The sequence below is a fragment of the Pteronotus mesoamericanus genome, unplaced genomic scaffold, assembly GCF_021234165.1.
Source record: "Pteronotus mesoamericanus isolate MK-2021 breed Mesoamerican mustached bat unplaced genomic scaffold, CSHL_Meso_final contig_73, whole genome shotgun sequence".
Classification (NCBI taxonomy): domain Eukaryota; kingdom Metazoa; phylum Chordata; class Mammalia; order Chiroptera; family Mormoopidae; genus Pteronotus; species Pteronotus mesoamericanus.
This window is the reverse complement of record NW_026555245.1, coordinates 29778282-29799354: the sequence shown is the minus strand read 5'-3', so window position 1 is coordinate 29799354 and position 21073 is coordinate 29778282. Positions and strand designations below refer to the sequence as shown.

The window sequence follows — 21073 nt, the reverse complement described above, 5'->3', positions numbered from 1 at the left end:
CTTCTTGGACGCAGTTCACCCTCTTCTACACCCTCCCATCAACAGCAAAAAAGATCTGTCTCCCATTTCAGGATACCTTCTGATTATGCAAAATAATCATAATTTCCCCTTGCTCTTTAGTCTCTGTACTAGTCAGGAATCTCCAGAGAAAGAGAACCAAAAGGATGTGTGTGTGTGTATATATATATATATAGAGAGAGAGAGAGAGAGAGAGAGAGAGAGAGAGAGTAATTGATTTTCAGGATTGGCTCACACAGTCGCAGGGTCTTACATGTCCAAAATCTGCAGGGCAGACCGACAGGATGGAAATTCCAGCAGGAGTTGATGTTGCAGCCTTCAGTCTAAAAGCAGTCCTGGGGGCAAAATTTCTTCTCTTCAAGGGACTTCAGTCTTTTCTCTTAAGGTCTTCAACTGACTGGATGAGGCCCACCCACATTCTAGAGGGTAATCTGTCCTATTCAAAGTCTACTGATGTAAATTTAGACTGGTGTTTCACCAAACAACTGGGATTCATAGCTCAGCTAGCTGGACACATAAAATTAAGTACCATCGTCTCTCTGTGAGCTAGGATCTGGGTAGAAAGGTGGAGAGCCTTGATGACACGGAGTGGGTGCTGGAGGAGTCTTCGGCACTAAGATGGTCCAGATATTGTAATGAAATTATGATGCACTGGGAGAAGAGAGACAGTATTGATATCATTGATACACTATATAAGAAGTATTTTGTGCATAGTAATATTATTGTTTTATTTCTTATTATGTTTTTACTGTTACTGGTTTCATCTCACTCTTCAATTAAATTTTTTTTACAGACTCGACTCCCCACACTAGGTAGAGAAATGTCACTGTATTCTCCAACCAGAGAAAATGTTTTGGATCTATTGGCAGTAAATTTGTAGCATTTATCAATTCTGCATGCAAGCATAGGAGTTTCTCTGCACTCCAGAGCACAAAAGAGAAGAGGGTAGAGTTTGAAGAAAGTATTAGAACTTAGATCAGGTCTCTCCCAACACCTATACTCATCTTAAAGAGTATGGTTATTGTGAGAAAGTTATCTTTTGGAAGTTTCAGAATTTACTGGTAGAAAAATGTTGGATACATGTTATAAAGATTCTTTCTCATCAAAAGCAGAAGAGTAATTCAGATATTTGAATTACTGAGTTATAATTTATATCTACCATGTCTTCTTTATTCATTCATCCGTCAATGGATAACTAGGTTGCTTCCACATCGTGGTTATTGTAAACAATGCTTCAATGAACATAGGGGTGCATATATCTTTTCAAATAGTGTTTTTGTTTTCTTCAGATTAAATACCCAGAGATAGAATTGCTGGGTCATATGGTATTTCATTTTTGGATAAATGAAGTTAAGGATTGAATGATTAAGAATAAGGGTGATTGAAGAGTAAGGGGAATGCATGTAGTGTTCTGGTGCCTGTTTTCTAGTATTAATGGTGAATTGTGCTAATCTATCTAAACCTGCTCCATTCCTAACGTACAACAGTTATTTGCAAGATGGACTGACCTCCATATCACATTTGAATGAAGCCCTTTGTAGTATTTGAACCAATGTACCTCTTTCACTCATGAGTAATTGCACATCTCTACCATCTTCACAAATGGAGTTCACCTGTTTAGTTACAGTACCTGGTTCTCATCCTTAATGAAACAGTTACACAAATGCCTATAAATAATTACCTCTCATTTTTTCTTAATATTTCTACCTTTATTGAACATTTTGCCATTTGAACAAAGACACAACAAAAAATGGACACTGCATTTGTAAACCCTTATAACTTTATTTCTGTAAATCACCAAACATTGGAAAAATGTGGGGATCCTTCTATGGAGCTAACACTAAGTTTGCAATACAATTCTTGGGTCAGTCTTAATATATTCATTCAATAAATATTCCTTGAGTTCCTGTTATGGTTCAGGCACTGTGCCAGGTGTAAGGAATAGATGGAGAAGCTTAAATCCTAATGGGGAAGCCAGACAACTCAGTAAAGCTGGGTCAAAGTTAACAATGGAATGTCCACCTCTGTTCCAGGCACTATGATATTTGCTGAGGATATTGTGAACAAGACAGTATTTAGCAGAAATTAACAAAAGAGGAGGATAAGGAATCTGAATAAAATTCAGGGAAACTTGTCATTGTTAACCGGTAAGACCCCATGGGAACGAGAAGCCTTTATTTAAACTTGTATGTGATTATTGACAATTTAGGTGGACCAGTTGGACAAAACAGCACCCCACATCACATACTTGCATCCCCCTTCTCAAGTGGGACTCCTGAAAAATGGCTGTTATGGGATTTACATCACCTCTCGGGTGCTGAAGGCATCAGACCCTGACACTGACGATGATCAGATTATCTTCAAGATTTTGCGAGGCCCCCAACATGGACATCTGGAGAATACAACGACAGGTACTGCCTTCCTTAATCCTCTAATTGCTCATTTTAAAATACCCAGTGGCTGGCAATGCTAGAAAGCAATTTAATTAAGTGCAGGCCCATTTGGTAAACACTCCCGAGGGCTTACTGATAGATGCAGTTTATAAATCAATATTGGTGCAAAAGAGAGTTTGAAGCTGAACTTTCTTAAATTCATCTTGAGTAGGAGAACCAAATACTGATATATTATTTTCTTATATGCTATTGTTTACTTGAAAAAAAAAAAAGACCAGCCAGCTGTAATATATTCAGAAGAACACTCAGTGTCAGGCCAAAAATCATTTTTGTGACTGATGTTTTTTCTATCAAAATTTTAAATGATGTCTATTTAATTTTAAAATTCTGGGGGGTTATTTTGGTTTCCCTGGATTGTATATTACTTTTGCTTTATGCAGACAGTGATAAAAATATATTACTAAAAAGGATGGTACATCCCTGACCAGCTAGCTCGGTTGGAGCATCATCCTGAATGTACACCAAAAAGTTGGGGGTTTGATTCCCAGTCAGGGCCCGTGCCTAGGTTCCATGGTCCATCCCTGGCTGGGGTGCATATGGGAGGCAGCCAATTGATGTTTCTCTCTCTCTGTCTCTTTCTCTCTCTCCCCCTTCTCCTCTCTTTAAAATCAATAAACATATTTTTAAACAATTTTGAAAAAGAGGGTGGCACAGAATTACAGATTTTATTACTGTATCATCCTACTCTACCTCTATTTTTGCATTTTCCTTAAGGCACAATGTTTCTGAGACAAAGTAAACTTTAAAGACTAATTTAAGTTTATTGTTCTTGAGTTTTAAAGTAGTTGCAATAATGTTAATTTCTTTTAAAAAAAAACCCTCAGATATTTTTAAAGCTGCTATTTAAAATAAAATAGCCACACCATTTTATCAGCTCTTATTTACTATTCTTTTGATCACCCACTAAATTTATGTATTTCTTTTTTGTAGGTGAATTTATCCATGAGAAATTTAGCCAGAAGGACTTAAACAGTAAGACCATTCTTTATGTCATAAACCCATCTTCGGAATTTAATTCAGATATCGTGGAATTTCAAATCATGGACCCCACAGGCAACTCTGCCACTCCTCAAATGTAAATTCTTTTCCTGCTTATTCAGTAGTTCTCTAAGTAATGTCCAGAATGTATCTGGTTAGGAAATTGAAATGCTGTTTTACACACAGAATCTAAGAGGGTAAATTGATAGACTATTTCACAAGCTCATGGAGTATATTTTGGAGAGCAATTATTCTTTCTATGACTGCTTGATAGGAAAGGCAGTAGCTTTCCAGAGTATTAAAACATTAAAAAGCTCAGTTGTATAGCGCTGGGTCATTCAATCTGTGCGTGTAAATGCCTACACTTTCACATCCAGACAGGTTTTTGTGCTGACGGTTCACGGGCATCTGCGACTGAGGCTGCCGGCTCATGCAGCAATCGCGCAGCAAGAGGTCACTGTGGGACTGTGTTAGTAACCGGTCTCCTCAAGCGTCTGGAGCGGGAGGAAGGAGGTAGCCAGGAAGGGTTAGCAAAACAGCTCTTCGCTTCCAAAAAAACAAACCCAAAATGATTACTTGGGATGGCCTTTATAAGTTAATAAACCTATCATAGGTAAAATGAAGATAGTATAAAGCAGAAAATAGACTTGGAGGTATTAAGTGACATTTAGAAGTTGTGTAACATGTACAAACCTCAGAATAGCAAGAGAAACTAGTCCTCAAGATTAACAAGATTAACAGAGCCTGGTAATGTCACTCACTGTATCCCTACTGTAAACTTTTCTTGAAGGTAGACCTTGAATAATTTACCAGTTTTCTGATGACTGTAGAAAGGTATATTATAGTCCTGTTCTTGTTGTGCTGTTTTTTCTTTCATTTTGAATTTGATAGTCTTCCCCAGTCACCTCAAAGAAAAGTTGGCATTAACCATATTCTAGTAAAACTACACATCATGAGTACAGCCTCTTTATTGGATTTTTATGATAATATATGGTGGACAAAGGAAGAAAAGAAAACTGAGAGATTTGCCTCTGCTATCTTCATTCTTGCTTTTTCTCTCTGATCCTGATCACAGTTCCAACATTCACCAGCAGAGGTCTCTGTAGTCATTGTTTAAAAAAAAACACCTGGCATTCTCGTAACAAAACACATTCCCAGAGTTCTACCTCCATTGCCCTGGTAAAGTGTAGTATGTGGCTCAGATTTATTAACTCCACAGATTTTTATTGAGTAGCTGCTATATGCCAGATGCACAGTATTAGAAACTGGTAAACAGTGATGAAGAAGAAAGGTCTTGCCCTGACATTTAAATATAATCAAGAAATTATAAAATTAAAACAGATGACCACCACCCATTAAACTGCCATGGCCTAAGAGAAATGATTCCTCAGGATTTCTTTATAGAAAATATATTTACTACTTGCAATTTAGACAAACACCTTCCAGCTCAAGAAAAGAATCCAGTTTTAAAAATAGAATCCTGCTCCAAAAATATTAATAACTTGTGACTCCACTTGCTTTTTAATAGTTAAACTAGAAAATATAAGAATACCAATCAGACTTGCTGCTGTGGGTCTGGTCCTCCACATGTGAATATAGCGTAGCTGATGAGATTTCCCCCTCAGCAGCAGTGCTAGATTAACGTTGCCTCACTTACATGCCCTTTTTATTCTTCATCGTTACAAAGAACATTGCTTTTGAAGATGATTTATGTTTTTAAATAATCCTCAGATTTATAGGAGAGTCACAGAAGAAATTATAACCATAATTGAGGCTATTTTAAATGGGCTCCTGCTTGTGTTACATATTAATTTTCATATGCCTATGCTGAAGATGTTTCTAATTCAGCTTGAAATGATTGAAACCAGTGGAACAAAATGATGCTTATGGAGGGTTAATCGAAAAATAATTTTAATTTGATACTGACATATGTTAAGTTATTTTCTTTAGAATGGGCAAGGGGAGGCAGAAATTACTCAGCATTTATGTCGGTAATTCTTGAATGGTATAGTTGTCTCCAGCCTTGTTAGATGTTTTTGGAACAGGAAGCACATTTTTTTCAGTGAGAAACAGTCTTATCAACAGTGGGTTGTTGTCCCAACACACCAGCAAGAACCTAGTTACACATACAATGTAAATCACAGGCATTCACAATGTAATTGTTTTCTGCTCTATTTCATTGTTCTTCATTTAATCACCACAATGACGTATGCATTAGGTACCGTCATAATACAGAGTGTACTTGTGAGGAAACAGAAGCAAGAAAACAGGATGGGATTTTCCCCAGCTTCTGCAGCTAATTAGCGAAGGAACTGGGACTCAGGCCCAGGAAGCGTGGCTCTAGAGTCCATGGTTCTCCTCACTGTGTGAAAGAACTTCGTGCCCACTCTTACGACAGTGTGCTAAGTGGCCTAATGGGAACGGAGCTGCAGGCTTATTGCCTGCCCTTCTCTCCAGTCACTGAGCACAGGAAGCAAGAAAGGAGAAATACTTACTCTTCAGGGGCCTTCGATTTTAGTTGTTTTTTAAAAATGTAAGTTATAGGTATTACTATTAGCATGCATTCCATGTCTAACACACCAGGAATTAGGATAGGTATTAAAAAACTGGACTTTGGGCTAAAGAACAGGATTTGGGCTTTGACTCTGCCACTCACTTAGGTGATTGTTCAAGCCCTAGTTATCTCATCTGTCAAATGGGGGCAATATCAAAATTTGTGTAGAGAAACAAATGAAGTAATACATATGAAAGCATCTTGTTTATTTGAAATACTTAACAAGCTTACCTTGTGGTAATGATTACTATCGTTCATTTATGTGGGTACAAAGATTGACGTTTTGAAGAAGAATTCCAGAGACGTTGGTGGCCGGTTACAGCCCATCTTTAATTAGAAATTGATGCTGGGATGATTCACAAAGTGAGCAATAAATATGCTCACTAATCAATAAGCTAAATGCTGTGCAACATTGAGTTCTTTGGCTTAGACAGAATTGGTAGATTAATATTCTGCGTATTTGAAGCAGTGAAAACCTTTTGTAATAAAACTAAAGGCATTGATAGCTACACTTTCAAGCAGAAAGGGGACTCCTTTAAAAAATGAGGAGAACCTATGTTCAGTGGAAAGGTCCCAGAATCTTCATTGCTAGTAAGTTTTAACTCTTGCAAGCCTGAAGAGTCAATGGATATTCCATTAAAAACAGGTGTTAGGAAAGGTGACTTAGGCTAAACTAATCAAGTTATTACTCACTAGCTAGCTTGTGTGCCGTTTAACTGCATCACATCCAAAAACCACAGAGATGTATTTACATGGATTGGGGATCCTGAGAGAGGAATACAGTATGCAGCACATCTGAACTTCATTTGACCATAGAGCTGCTTCTCCATCCCTTTAATTCCCTCACCCTCCACAATAGCTCATGAGACAAGCTTTCCATGGAATACACGTGGGAGGCATTTTATCAGGAATAGAAATTATTTTATCACACTGAAATCTATGGAGATTTGCATAAAGATTGAGATGTGGCTAAATGCCTGAATTTCAGGTACTGTGCTAGGTACTTTCGCATATGTTGTCTAATCGACAAAGCACAATCCTCTGAGAGAGTTAAAAAAAAAATCAGTCTCAAAGCATTTGAGTTATTGACCTGAAGTCATTTAAGTGGATGAGTGGCAAAGCCAAAGGGGACCCCTGATCTCCTGACATCCAAGTGTGAGCTCATCTTATTCCTCTTACTCCCCTTACGGGCTCAGGCCTTGGCGTGACTCACTCTCAAGCTCATCTGTTCTCCACTCCCACTTGACTCTGAAGGTGATCGTTAGAATTCTCAGGCTAAACTACCTAGGACCCACATCATTCATCAAGAACACCTTTGCAGGCCACAGAATGCAGCTATCTTTTGACTAGTTTCTTAATATATCTTCTATGTTAACGTCTCTCTTGTGTGCAGTGACAACAGGTGAACCTGAGGAGGAAAGCTGACCCCTCCTGAGGTTCTTCCTAAGGCAGAGGCTGCTTCTCCAGCCACTGCGCAACCCCAAGCCCCAAGCACTCGGATTCTTCCCCGCCCCCGGCTTCCCACACGCAAGCTGTTCTATTATTCATTCTGGCCTTCAAAAGGGAAGGGACAAAAGAAATGAGAAAGAAAAGGAATGTCTCCTAGGTGAACTTTGCCATGGTTTGGTAGCTTTTATGAAACACCTTGTAGGGGAAGAAGTTGAAACAGTTGGCTAGGTAAAGCTTTCATGTTACCTGCAAGCCAGAAGTTAAAAGTATTTATTTCCAGACTTCATCTAGGAAAGCACAGAGGAAGTAAAGGGAAGTAGCACTTTCTAAGCATCCACTGTGTACAGGTGCTTTACGCATATTAAGAAATTTCAATTTTCATCATTTGACATGAGTATAATTCTCCTTGTAAAGATAATGAAAACTGAGGACCAGAGAGACTGAGTAACTGACCGTAATCTCACATACGAATAAGTGGCCGCAAGATGTGTCCAACTCCAGAGTGCTTGTCTGGGTACCCGCCACGCTGCCTCCTGACTGAACACTGTCTCCCTGTTACCCGTTATCATGAGAGAAAGACAAAGATGAAAACACAGGTGTTCAGAGCATTCGATTACAGAGCTTAATAGCATCCTCTTTGAATTGATAAATCTTAGATTGACTACTTGGAAAAATCTTTTTTAACATCTCTATTTTCCTAAGTCATATGCTACTTGATTATAGATGAAGATCTCGTTACAAGAATAATTTAATCACAATTTTAGCTTCTATAAAACCTTTCACTGAGAAGCTCAAAATACTTAATGGGTATTCATTAAGGTTCATTTAAGTCCTTTGAAGTACAGCCTCATGATTATTACACTTAGGAATGTGAGGAAACTGAGGCATAGAGCAGCTAAGTACATTTTTTTACACACTCTTGTTAACCTAGATTAAGGTCCCAAATCCCACACTGGAGTTTTATTCACAAATGTTTCTTTAAGTTTATGGTTCCTTTATATAAATGAATCAAATAGCCATAGCATAAAATATCAGAAAGTATGTATGTATGACTCTACCTCAACATTGTTGACATATTGGGCCAGGTATTTCTTAGTCATGGGCTGGGGAGTGGGTGGCCACCCTGTGCAGTGCAGGATCCTGAGCAGCACCCCAGGCCTCTGCCCTCCACCGGCCAGTGTCACCCTCCTCCCAAGGGATAAGCCAGGCTCTCCCTAGACATTGCCAAGTGTTGAAAACCCCACACATGCTTTAGAGAATAGCATATGTGTGTTAAGAAATCATAATGTATGGAGGAATGCTCTTTTATCAATGTCATCTTTCTCTCTAATGAAGTCAAATAATAGCCACAGAACCCAGAATAAGTCAGCGCTAGAAAGAACATATGAGGATCATACTAGCCTAGGATTTTTTCAAATTGTGTGAAATCTGAATTTAATAGGGCTGTGGAGAAAAAAAAGTTTTGGTGTTCAACTTAGTTTGGGAAACAGTGAGCTAAAGAAGATTCACTTAACAAATACTTATTGAGCACTTAGTATCTACTCACTCTACAAGGGAATTGGAAATACATCAGTGAACTAGACCCCTTTTGATTTGGAGCATACATAGTATCCAAGTAAATCAAATAGTATGTTTAAAAAGTATGTGATACATACTTTGCAAAATGAAAAAGTTGGTTAAGGTAAGAAAAATCACAAATGCCGGACTTCGGGGATGCATTGTGGTTTTAAATTGAGTGTTTAAACAGCTTTTCTTGTACTCAGTTTTGTCCATCAGTGACGGAGGACCCAGGACCCTCATGACTTCTAATCCAATTTAATTTTCACTATTCCATCCTATGTCTTCCATTCACAACAGTGGTTTGGAGAATCAAAATTTCATTTTCACATTAAGTCAAATTTCCTATTGTGATGGGTGCCCCCAAATCACTTAGAAGCATTTCTCAACTGGGGATGACCCGCCTCAAGGGGCATTTGGAAATGTCTGTGAAGACCTTTGGGTAGTCGTGACTGAGAGGAGCGGGGTGCGTGCGTTCGGTGGGTGGGGGCCATGGGTGCTGCTGCACAATGCACAGCACAACTTCCCACAACAAAGAATTATCTGGTCCCTAATGTCAATAGTGCCAAGGTTGAGAAACCCTGACCTAGGGGCCAAAGGAGTTTTCGCCTCCTGCTTAGTGACTTGAAATAATTACCATATGGGTTTTGCATAAAGTGTGTCCAGAAACTTCATTTCTGATCTTAGAATGTGCTTTACTCAATAGTAATAGTGGAACGGAGGGATCATTAAAATGTGCAGGTTTGAACTAACCCTTGTCTACATGACACCTACTCATCCAGAACTTTCTGAATTTCTCTCATGGGCTCCTGCATTTGGTTCCCTATATGATGTCAAGCATACAGCTAGCTGTGTGGCTTCTCGCAGGGAGAATTCCCAAGTGTTTGACTACACCTCTTACTTTTCTTCCAGGTGCTTGAGTAATGTTTAAACAACCATAGTCTCAGTGTAGAAAGATCTTCTCAAATACAGTACTGCAAAAAACAACAACAAAAACATTGCACGCATGTGTTGCACATATCCTGTAGATACACAAGTGCTTTGCAATTTAAATATTTTTCTGGAGAATATATAGCCTGGCTGGAATTTTGTGGCTTTTCAGTTGACCTTTATTATTTGTAGTGAGTTTCAAGAAAATAAAATAGAATATTGTATAATGACAACCCTAATCTCTAAGCATTATGTGTCATTCTAATGGTGTATCAGGGAAACGCAGGCGCTTCCCCAAACACCAAGACCATTTATGCCTTGAAGCCAAACAGCACTCTGCAGAGCCCCTTTATTGATCTAGATCAGCAATCAAACTGCATGTAGCTTTAGGCTTTAAGGTCCTTCAGATATGCACAATGACATTGATGAATTTTTGCTTGTCATTGTTAGCATTAGCAATGGATAAATTCTCAGGAGACTGGACATTGAAACCTCTTTGCACCTTCCTGAAACTTAGCTGAAATTCATCCATATTTATCTATTTCACACATTCCCATTGCTTTCCTGTCTTTCCTCTTTCATATTTTTGTTTTTTTTCCTCAATCTCTTTTGCTGATTCTTTTCCCTTTCTCCTTTAGCTGAATCCTTTAGGAATTCTTTGCAATGTGTTATTTAAATAACAATTAGAATAATAATAGAATGTTATTTCTATTGGTATTTATAATATCCTTGTTGCTTGTTACCTTGTACTTTTTAAAGCATAGTCATTTATTTCTTGATTTCTTGATCTTTTCATGCCAGATTTGAGTTCAGGTGCATTAAAGACCCATGAGGTTTCTAATACTATTTAATGTAAGGGTCTTGTTCTTATGTCCAAATTTTATGAAGCCCAGCTTGCCACAACAATAAATTCATACCTGTTGATAAATAAACATCTATGTTCATAGAAGCACATGAACCTCTGCAATAATTCCATGCTTTCACAATTGTCCTACTGGTCCAGAGTTGTTGGAGCAGGAGGCAGTGCTAGTGAACTTAATATATAGGATGTGACTGTGACCCACGACTGGTGTAAGAACACAATGTGGTTATTAGAGAGGAAGCTTCCTCTCTAACATGCGTGGTGGCCAGGAAAACCAGGAAGCTTGTGAGACCTGAGAACTCCATGCTCCCCATGGAGGCACCCAGAATCTCTCATTCTGCAGGAAAAACAATTATTTAAAAAATGTTAAATCTAAAGGAAAGAGCCTGAATCCAACTGGAAGCTTGAAAATATAGTAAGGCAACCACTGTGGGCTTTGTAAATACAGAATGAAAGGGAAATGAATGAAACAAAATAATGAACATGCGATAAATGATCATAGTGAAGATTGCTGGTGTCTTTATATATAGCTGAAAGTTACAGGGGTAAAAGGAGGGAAACCATGGTCAGAAAGAAATGTTTGGGTGAAATATTTTAAGCTTTCTAACCTCACAAAGGGAAATATTTTAGAATAAAGATAAAATTGTATATTTCTGCCCAAGCTCAAACACAAGAGTCATAAACTTCAAATGGGAAGAAGAATGGTGGAGGAGGAATAGAGCTTTTGGCTTCATATTTATGCTGGAAATTCCATCTTTCTGCTATCTATTAGCTTTGCCATAGTTTTTGTCTTTGAACTAGCTGTTTAATCTCTCTTAGGCTCAGTTTTCTTTTCTAAAAAAAAGAAAAAGAGTTTCTCTCCATATGAGGATTAAAGAAGATGGTTTCCATCAAATGCTGGGCTCACTAAACATGTTGTGGGGAAGAGGACAACGCTGTATTAGATTTATTCAGTTGTACAGCTGCATCTGAGGCACATGTTAGTACAGCCCTTGTATATACACAGAAGGAAGATATAATGGTTGTAAAATGCCTGCACAGTTAATTTTACGCATATCCTCAAAAATAACTTGTTATTTAACTGAACCCAAGGTCAGAAAAGATCTGTGCTGGGGACATCCTTGGTGTACTGATGAGGAAGGCCAAAAAATAAGAGAGGGGGGTCTCACATCAGTGTCCTTTCCAAAAGTGAATGTCTCCTTGAACTTCGCCACTGCTGGTTCCTCTCCCTGCAGCACGCTCAAGTTGGAGTCCTTTTTTTTTTCTTTTGGTCCTTAATACTGTGGGAACTTTTAACCTTAGTTACTGCATGCGTAAAATAGAATTCTAATAATTTCTCTGTCTACCTCATGGTGTTGTAAGAGAGAGTGAGGGGAGATAATGTCAGTGAAAGTTCTTTGCGAGCTAAAATGCAGGGCACAAGGGTAAGGGTTTTTAGCAGCGATGTAGGCTGATGAACACCTTTGTTACCAGGGTGTGCACCAGTGGTTCAGTCTCCTACCCCACAGAGGACGCTTATAAACATTTATATGCATTTCTTATGATTTTCCCTTTTCTTTTTCTCTCATGCACAGCTTGGAACTGAAGTGGTCTCATATTGAATGGTCACAGACTGAATATGAGGTCTGTGAAAATGTGGGCATGTTGCCCTTGGAAATTACCAGAAGGGGCTACTCCATGGACTCAGCCTTTGTGAGTGTAAAGGTAACAACCCTAAAATGTAAACCGTTGAACTAAAACTTGGGTTGCTGGTGGGTGCCTTTGATTATTTTATTAGAAATAATCAGAGTAGCCAAGGAAATTCAAAATTGCAGTTGTGCCACACTAATCTGGAGATCCTAGGTACAATATATCCTTGTCCCTCCGCCCTTTATCTAGCTTCCTTAGCTCCTAGGTATGGTATTTCTAACCCACTTTTAGCTTTCAAATCTGGTTATTAATTTTTGAGGTTCGATATCATGGGGAGATATATCCCACCTAGTGAACTTGGCCACACTGTGCTGTGGGAAGAAACCCTGTAGGCAAGATGTTTTATAAGTTACCCAGGGCAAATTTCAGTCCCTAAATGGCTTCCTCTTAGTATGCACCAGGATCACTTCTTCTGGTCTCAGTGGATAAGGAAACATCAGGGGACAAACCTATCTCAAGAGTCCCTAAATTAAGCCAAATTAAGAGAGCATATTTCAATACAGGCACCCTGAAATAGAAGGAATTTTCAGTAATCACTTTGAAATTAGTCAACTTGCTATTCCTTTCTATTAATATGGCTTCTAGAATTGAAGGGTTTTTTTTTTTTTAGGAGTTGCTATCACAATAGCACTTCAGGAGAATGAAAGCATAAAAAGCCTTTACATACTAAAGACAGCAAGTAAGCCTAAAGAACCCCCTCCTTAATGTAATGAAAAGGACACTGGTATTAGCTCCTGGGGAAAAAACTGGCATCTCAGTTAAGCCTCAGTTACAATAATAAATTCAAATCACCCTCAGAACCTTGTGTACCTAAATTCTACCATATCAAGACTCAGTATTTATCTTTCTAGTGGGCCTAGGTTCATTTCCCCAGATTTGTGGGTGCTTTATTGTTGTTAAAACATTAGACAATGCAGTATGCCATATAGCTTTCTGGCAGATTATTTATGGAAAAAGAAAGAATCTGCCTGGATGATCTGCTAATAGTCCCCTGGTCCTCCATAGAAAGCACCATATGCTCGGGTCTGGAGTTTTGGGCCACACCACCATTCACCTTGCCAGGTAGAAAGAACATACGTGGTGTGACATGGAACCTTTTGTCTACTTAAGCTGAATGCACACCATGAACCAGCCGGCTGAGTGTGCAGACTTTCGTCAAACACAGGCCTGAGTCCTGCAGGGACGAGTCTCTCCACAGCACACAGCCTAGCGCTTCATGCCAGAGCTTACTGTCCCCTCGCCTAGGCGCGGGGAAAGTGAGAGCACTTTGCCCATGTTGTTTGCCCTGGTTTGAATCGTGCGCCTTCCTTGGACTGATTTCTCCAACCGCCTTGCCTCAGACCATTTCTTTTCCCACGTAGGATTCTGTAAGCTCAGTGGCAGTAAATACTAGATAATTGCATGTTCAAGAACCATGCCGGGATGTGTAACTCCGGCATATGGTGGGTACAGGTGTATGATGGGCTGCCTTTCCATGATGAAAGATTCTTCAGGAGGAGCCTTGGCATTGTAGGCAAAGAGCAAATGGGATTTTAGGAAGTAATGCTCTTCTTGAGCAAAATGTTTGCCCTGCAGACCCATTAGCAGATGGCAGGGCCTTTGATTAGAAACGGAGATAATATCTGAGGCCATAGAAATAGGAATTTTGGAGTTTTTACTTGTGCATTTCATTCCTTTGTAAGAAAGGGAAAAAATATATTAACCTACTTTCTCAACCATCTTAAAACACCTTAAAAAGGCCCCAGAATAACAGGTGCCTGTGCTTTCCACAGGGTTCTCATTCAATGGCCTCTTTTTCAGGCAAGGACACTGTTCTTAACATGCACATGCATAGGCTACCTCTGGCGGAAGTTAAGGCCATGGGCTTGAGAACGTTTAAATCACCTCCGGTTTTTAGCCCTAGGAATGGGGAACAGGAGATCAGTGAATAGCCTCTTTAAAGGGGAACAATTTTTGGCTTTTTGCAACTTATTTGCAAGAGCCTCTCGATTTTGGGTGTGGATTGCGTTTGTGGGGTTGTTCACCAGGTCTGTCATCCCCACGAAGTCCTCATTCGCGTCTGTGAAGAGGGATGGCTTCATTCAGACTTGCTTGAATTCACCTAGCGCACAGGCTTTCAGGGCCCCGGAGCCCACAGGAGACCTCAGAGCTGGCGCCGCTCTGCGCGCACGTTGTCAGAGCGCCTGCGTTCCTTCTTCCCGCCACGGCCCCCTGCCCTTCCCTCTGAGGTGTTATTTTAGAACAAGGTCGGGGTAAAGGGAAGGTAATGAAATACAATCCTACTTGTCACAAAGAGAAAAGTATTGTTTAAAATTCATGTTACTTTCTATAATGACTGAATTATTTATAAAGCAGCAGCAGAAAAAGTTTTATTTCCACTGATATTAGTTTAGAAAATGTTAACTTTAAGGAAGACCCATGTAGCTTGGATCAAAAATGGTTTATTATAATAAAAAAACATGTCATGTGAGAAACAGGTTTTAAGAGTGAATTCAGTCTAGTATGAGACTTGGTTAGACATTTCTCTTATAGAATATTTATTTTCATTATAAAAAAGACATTTTTTTTTTTCCTTTTCAGGTCAACCAAGTGTCAGCTACAATTGGAAAAGATTTCACCATGACTCCATCTAAACTGATTCAGTTTGACCCAGGTACGTTTGGTGTCTACAGTTTGTTTCACGTTCTTGTAAGAATGTCTGGAGATTTTGGAGAAGACAGAACGTTGTGCAGCTTCAGCCGACTGGAAACTCTCAGGGAATCATCAGCCCACTCCAAGGGAGATTAGTTGGGACTTGAGGTTTTGACCCTTGTATTTTATTTCATTGCAAGTGAAATTTATTCAAAATGAGATCATAACAAATGAAAAATATAAAATATCAAACATTGAAAAATCTAAGAAAAAAATGATGTTGTTTTAAAAACTATTAAAAACTGAAATAATTTAATTGCCTCATATTTTGATGGAAATTTTCTAATTGTTATAGTCACATGGATTCCTAAAGGCTATTTCTAAATTATTTCTATTGGAATAGGTTGATATGAGGAGATTCCAGGGGAAATTATTATTTAATTAGATATCACATATTCTGCATTCAATTTGTGAAAAAAATTTTAGTGCGTACAAAAGGGAACACAAATATATGGTGCCTGCTCTCAAGGATGTTCTATCAGGTGGGACATACTGACACGAAAACAACTTCCTAATAGCACCCTAGGACCCAAAAGATGAGCCATTGTTCTGGCTAAAGAAAATCTTGGAAGATTTCCCAGAATCCTCAGCAGGTAGAAGAAGAAGAGGACTTTCAGTGAAAGACAGACACACTTTTGGGGACTGTGCCTAAAGCACTGAAGCTGGAGCCATGCCTTTTTTCCCTGGCTTCTTAAGGTGGGGGCAGGTAGCTGTCACTCACTGCTCTGCATGGTACTCCCTCCTTCCTTCTGCTCTGGAGCACCTGACCAGGGGCAAACGGAAAAGCCTTTGAGAAGCAGCTGGAACCTAAGGCTTTGTGGTCTCCTGCAGAGGAGGCATTATGTGCTCTGAGAACACACCATCAAGTCCACACTCTTGCTGTATGGCAAAGGCAAAACAAAATGGCTGGAATACCATCAACCCTCCGAAACTGATGTGAAGCATAGAAAAGAAATGCCTTTCTGAGGTTCATTACAGGCAGCATGATGTGTGAGGACTATTTGTTTGCTGGGACTCCCTAACGAAGTATCATAAATCAGGTAGCTTAAAAACAGAAATTTATTTTCTCACAGTTCTGAAGACCAGAAGTTCAAGATCAAGGTTTTGGCAGGTTGGTTCTTTCTGAGACCTGTGAGAAAAAATGTGTTCCATGCCTCCCTTCCATTCTCTAGGGGTTTGCTAGAATCTTTGATGTTCCTTGGCTTCTGCTGTCTTCATGTCTTTATTTGCATGCTCCTTGTTAGTGTGTCACTGTTCAAATTTCCCCTTTTCATAAGACTGTCTTATTTTCAAATAAGGTCACATTCTGAGATACGGGGAATCAGGACTTCAATATATGGATTTTTGAGTGACAATATTCAACTTATCACAATAAGTATTAAATTTACATTGCACCAACCCAAATATTGTTGTTGGCTTCCTTCCTGTAATATGTACGTTTCTGACTTGCATTAGTTTATTCCTTAGGCTGGCCACACTTTGTGAGAGAGCTATTCCCATTTATTTAATGCATTTAATGTATTTAATGTTTATCTTCAGGTTTCAGGAGGCTCTTATATTCTTGTCAAGGGCAATATGCCCTTTTTGTGCTTCATGTCAAGGCACTTCCAACCTTTCTACTTTTTGAGAGCCAACAGTCTTTGTCATATGTCTTTATTAATTGAGGCCTGTTTGTTACAAGATGTTATGAGTGATTTTGGCTTTCAGTAGATCTGAGCAGCCTACCAGGTGCCCTGTATGGATTGATAGGAACTGGAATGTATCACACTAGAGGAATCTCTAAAAGCTACTTCTTAGAGATGCCACTGGATAAGCTAAATACCCATTTGTCTAGAAGAGTTTATATGGTGTTTTGAGTAGATCCTAATGACTTCTAAGGGCCCTAAAGAGTCATGATTTTAGAGACTATTTACACTTGTTAAGAAAAAATCTGGTAAATTAAAAAGGAACAACACTTGGTTGTTCATTGTTTAGGAACTTATTAGTCAGAAACAGGGTCATAAACTAAAGTCTTACTTCAGAGAGTTTTTAAGTTTCCCATGTCCACAGATCCTGTCAGTGTGTGTTTACTCCCATTTGTTAATCCTTGCCTCTTTTGGATCTGGTGTCTCCATCCTCACACCCACACCTTTTGCCCAAGCAATCTGTCCATTTCCTTAAAAACAGCAGTTTCCGTGACTGGAGAAGAAACAGAGTGAGAAATTAAAGATGGTGGGGTGTTACCGAGTTCTTGGGGGCAGCTGGAGAGAGACTGAGTGACTTCAAGCTGGTGAGCTATACACGAGTGAGCTTGCCTTGCAGCCATTGTACCAAAGCAAAAACTAGCCCTGACCACTTTGCAATCAGCTTCTGTGACTAATCTGAGTCAAAGTATAAATCTTCATAATACAGTCATTGCTTTTCTTTAAAATATGTGTTCTTGAAAGTTTTGCTGCATTCCTAATAGAGACTTCATCATTCCTAAGGGTCAAAACATTTTCCAAAGGATCAGATCTCTAAGATGGCATTTACTAAAAAACATTGAGAAAATGTCTTTCAGTGATGAAATCTGCTTTGCAGGAAAATATCCAGGAAGTAACCTGCCCTGTAAAGTGGGGTACATCTGCATTAAAATGACACCTCTCTCTCCTGTTCCACACCTTTTGTTTTAGGGGAAGAGGGGGCCAGTTTAAGCCTTCTGAAATTGTTTATAATCTCAGTAATTTGACAAATACTTTTCACCTTGAAAGTGGGAAAGGAAAGAAAAAGAAAAAAACTCCAATCTCATTAGCCTAAAAAGTTGGTCCTATGGGCACACCTGTTAGGCATAGAAACAAAGTTGAAATACAGGCAAACAAATCAGAAGCACTTCAATGAAACTTGGAACTGTTTCTCTCTGACCATCTGGCTCTACTCCATAAAAAAAAAAAAAATCTTAAAATAAGAAGGCCTTTGGTCAGGCTTGGAAATATATTTTTTTGTATTGGATTTTATTTGAATAATGCTTAACTCTATGAGCTTTGAGAGTCAAAACAGTTCTCTGAATAGTAAAAATCTTAGTATCCATATGTTTTCTTCATTGTCCAGCCTCTTGCTGCCCTATGCTTGTTTCATTACAAGGGTCGCCTAGGGGGTCTCCTATCTTCTAGCCTCTCTGCCTGGGCTCCTAAATCTGCCCATAAAACACTTTTAGTTTCATTGTTTCAAAACATCCATTTTCAAGAGCCTTCCCAGTTGCCTTTGGTTTCAAGTCTGAATCCGGCCACCTAGTGGGTGTCCAGCAGTCTGACTAAAAACTGCTGCTGCCGCCTTCCACCCCATTCACATGCCAGCTGCGCGGCTCAGCTCTCCCTGACTGAGACCACTGCTGCGCGGTCTTCCTGCCTCGGCACCTGTTGTCTTTCCATGTCTTCCCTCCAGATCCTTCCAACTGTGAGGCCCACATACATAGAGTACTTACCATCTACTCTGTATCTTTCGGCAGTCAACCTACATAGCCTTGAACGATTGACTTTTCTCATACTTAAATCTTGTCTCTTCACAGAGATTTTAAATTCCTTTATGTTAGGCTTGCTTATGTTATACCTCTGGTACTTTCCATAGCATCTAAAGCAAAGGTAAGTACATAATACACACACAATAAAATATTTTGATGGATTGATTGATTCATCCATGTGGTGGGACTTATATAATATTTTATATTAGATACTTCAACTTCTATTTTTGCAGACTGTGAAAGTAATTGATTTAAGAATAAATCAGTCTATATTGAAAGCCTAAGAAATTAGCTGTCGGCCTGTTTTTGAAAAATAAAATTATTTCAAATACACTTAAATGTTTTTCCTTTTAAGTGCTTCCAAGAATAGGATAAATGAACAGTTCCCTCTTTCCATTGGATTTGACTGGGGATTGATGAGACTTGGATTAGATCATGAAATCTGTATTGACCTGCCTTCAAGAAGAAGGCTGTCGCGTAGATGGCACAACTGAGAAGCACGAATATGTAAGAAAACAGTCTGCAAGGAGAAAAGTACTCAGATCTTCAGAGGGCTAGAAATAAAACTGTTAAGTGTTTATGCAGATAAATGTATGGGAATAAAAGCACTTAAATAGCCAAAGAGTAAATGGTAGGGTTTTCAAAACTTAGTCCTAACAGGTTAAACCATAAGTTTATTATCCTTTTTCCCCTTAAACTGGATCCTTTTTTCTCCACTAAACACTAGTTTCTTTTCTTCCTGCCACCACTTTTCTTCTAAATAAACTCAAGAGGATGTCCTGTTATCCAAGTCATGGAAACTGGTCAGGATTAGACAGCATCAGAAGTTTCTTCCAGCTGTAATATTTTCTGTTTCTGGGTTGCTCTGCGTCCCATCTTGGTGGTGATAGGATGGCTGGGGATACGTTTGAAACATCAAAACTGTTTAGTATTAAGTTCACAAAGTTATGTAAACCAAGCTTGATTGTAACTCCATCAACAGAGGCAGACAGAAAGAAAAAACAACAACAACGAATTGGCTCTGTCTATTTCTAGAACTCCCAGCCCATAAATTCTCTCTGGGAGGATATCAAACTACTGAGTATTACATCATCAGCAAAAGCATTTGCAGACTCGAAGAGATCTCAGGAAGCAGGGCAGCCAGTGGAGGCAGCTGTCTTTAGAAATCAATCATTTCAAGGGTTCCATGAAGAGCACGAAGTATCATCCAATAATCACTTATAACTGTCTGTACCGGCGTCTTAAGAGTTTTGAAACTAGTAAGCATTTAAGATTGCAGTACTTGTTTATTCTTAAGTAGAGAAAGCGCAGTTCAGGAAAATATTAAATCTTGGATCTCATCTACTAACCATTTTTTTTGTTCATCCCTTGCAAAATGCAGCTTACTTTTTTGTTACAGTGCTTGCATTTAAATGAAATCATTGTCCAGGAACAAATGTGGTCTTTTAATATTATTTGGGAGAACAGCAGGACTTCAGTGAGTTGGTAGCAGTACAATAGCTCACTCAGGCTACTGCAGTCTAGCTGTAGACATGTTAATTAATATACTTCTCTGACACCTAGGTGATTGAAATAGCAATTAAAGAGTAATTAAAATGTTTACTTCTTGTAGGAATGTCAACTAAGATGTGGAATATAGCAATTACCTATGACGGATTAGAGGAAGATGATGAGGCCTTTGAAGTAATTCTGAACTCCCCCGTGAATGCAGTTCTTGGCACAAAGACAAAAGCTGCAGTGAAAATTTTGGACTCAAAAGGAGGTATTCTTTTGATCCTCATCTTGAAATCAGAAGCGGTCCTAGTGCTGTAGCTGCTTGCTTTCAACAGTCAATGTGCTTGATAATGCCTTCACATCAAAATGCTTAATTTCTTGTCAAGAAAGCAACCTCAGTTGTGATGTAGGCCCTTTATTCTGGTTTCTGCTTCATGCGGTTTTCCTCCCGCTAAGAACTATCCTTTCAGAAAAGCAACAAGTCAGTGCGGCAGTTAGTTTTTTTCCTACCCGTTTGTTGTTCTCACCAAGGGGGAAACAATGTTGGTGGGAATCTATCCACAATTACTTTCCCCCGGAGTCTGCAGGGCTGTAATTATCTTCCTCTGTTAGAGAGAGCTCTTAAAGCCTAAAATCTGAGCCCCCACTGGAGTATGACCAGGAAAGGTCTAAAAAAGGAAGGAATGGGAGAAAAATAGATGTGAAAGATGGAGCCGGCTTGGGGATTCGGGAGCAGCTGGAGAACATTAATGAAAACCTTTGGCTGCCGGGCCAAATAGGTCCTGGATAGTATATGCTAAGGAACAACCTGTGAACCAAACAAAACGAAGACCAACCAAAATCCTTGGTGCTCTTGATTTTTTTTTTTTGCCAGATGCTGTCTTCTTATTTGTCTATTTAGCATCTGACAACTGTCCAGTTAC

At 39.1% G+C, this 21073-nt stretch overlaps 1 protein-coding gene across 1 annotated transcript in view; it reads left to right on the top strand.

Annotated features, from left to right (window-relative positions):
• FREM1 (FRAS1 related extracellular matrix 1) overlaps positions 1-21073 on the top strand; it is a 115729-nt gene that overhangs the window by 79986 nt on the left and 14670 nt on the right. The window contains 5 exon segments of the mRNA XM_054583175.1: positions 2228-2429; positions 3402-3546; positions 12376-12505; positions 15071-15143; positions 20269-20418. Coding sequence (XP_054439150.1) covers positions 2228-2429; positions 3402-3546; positions 12376-12505; positions 15071-15143; positions 20269-20418 — 700 coding nt within the window.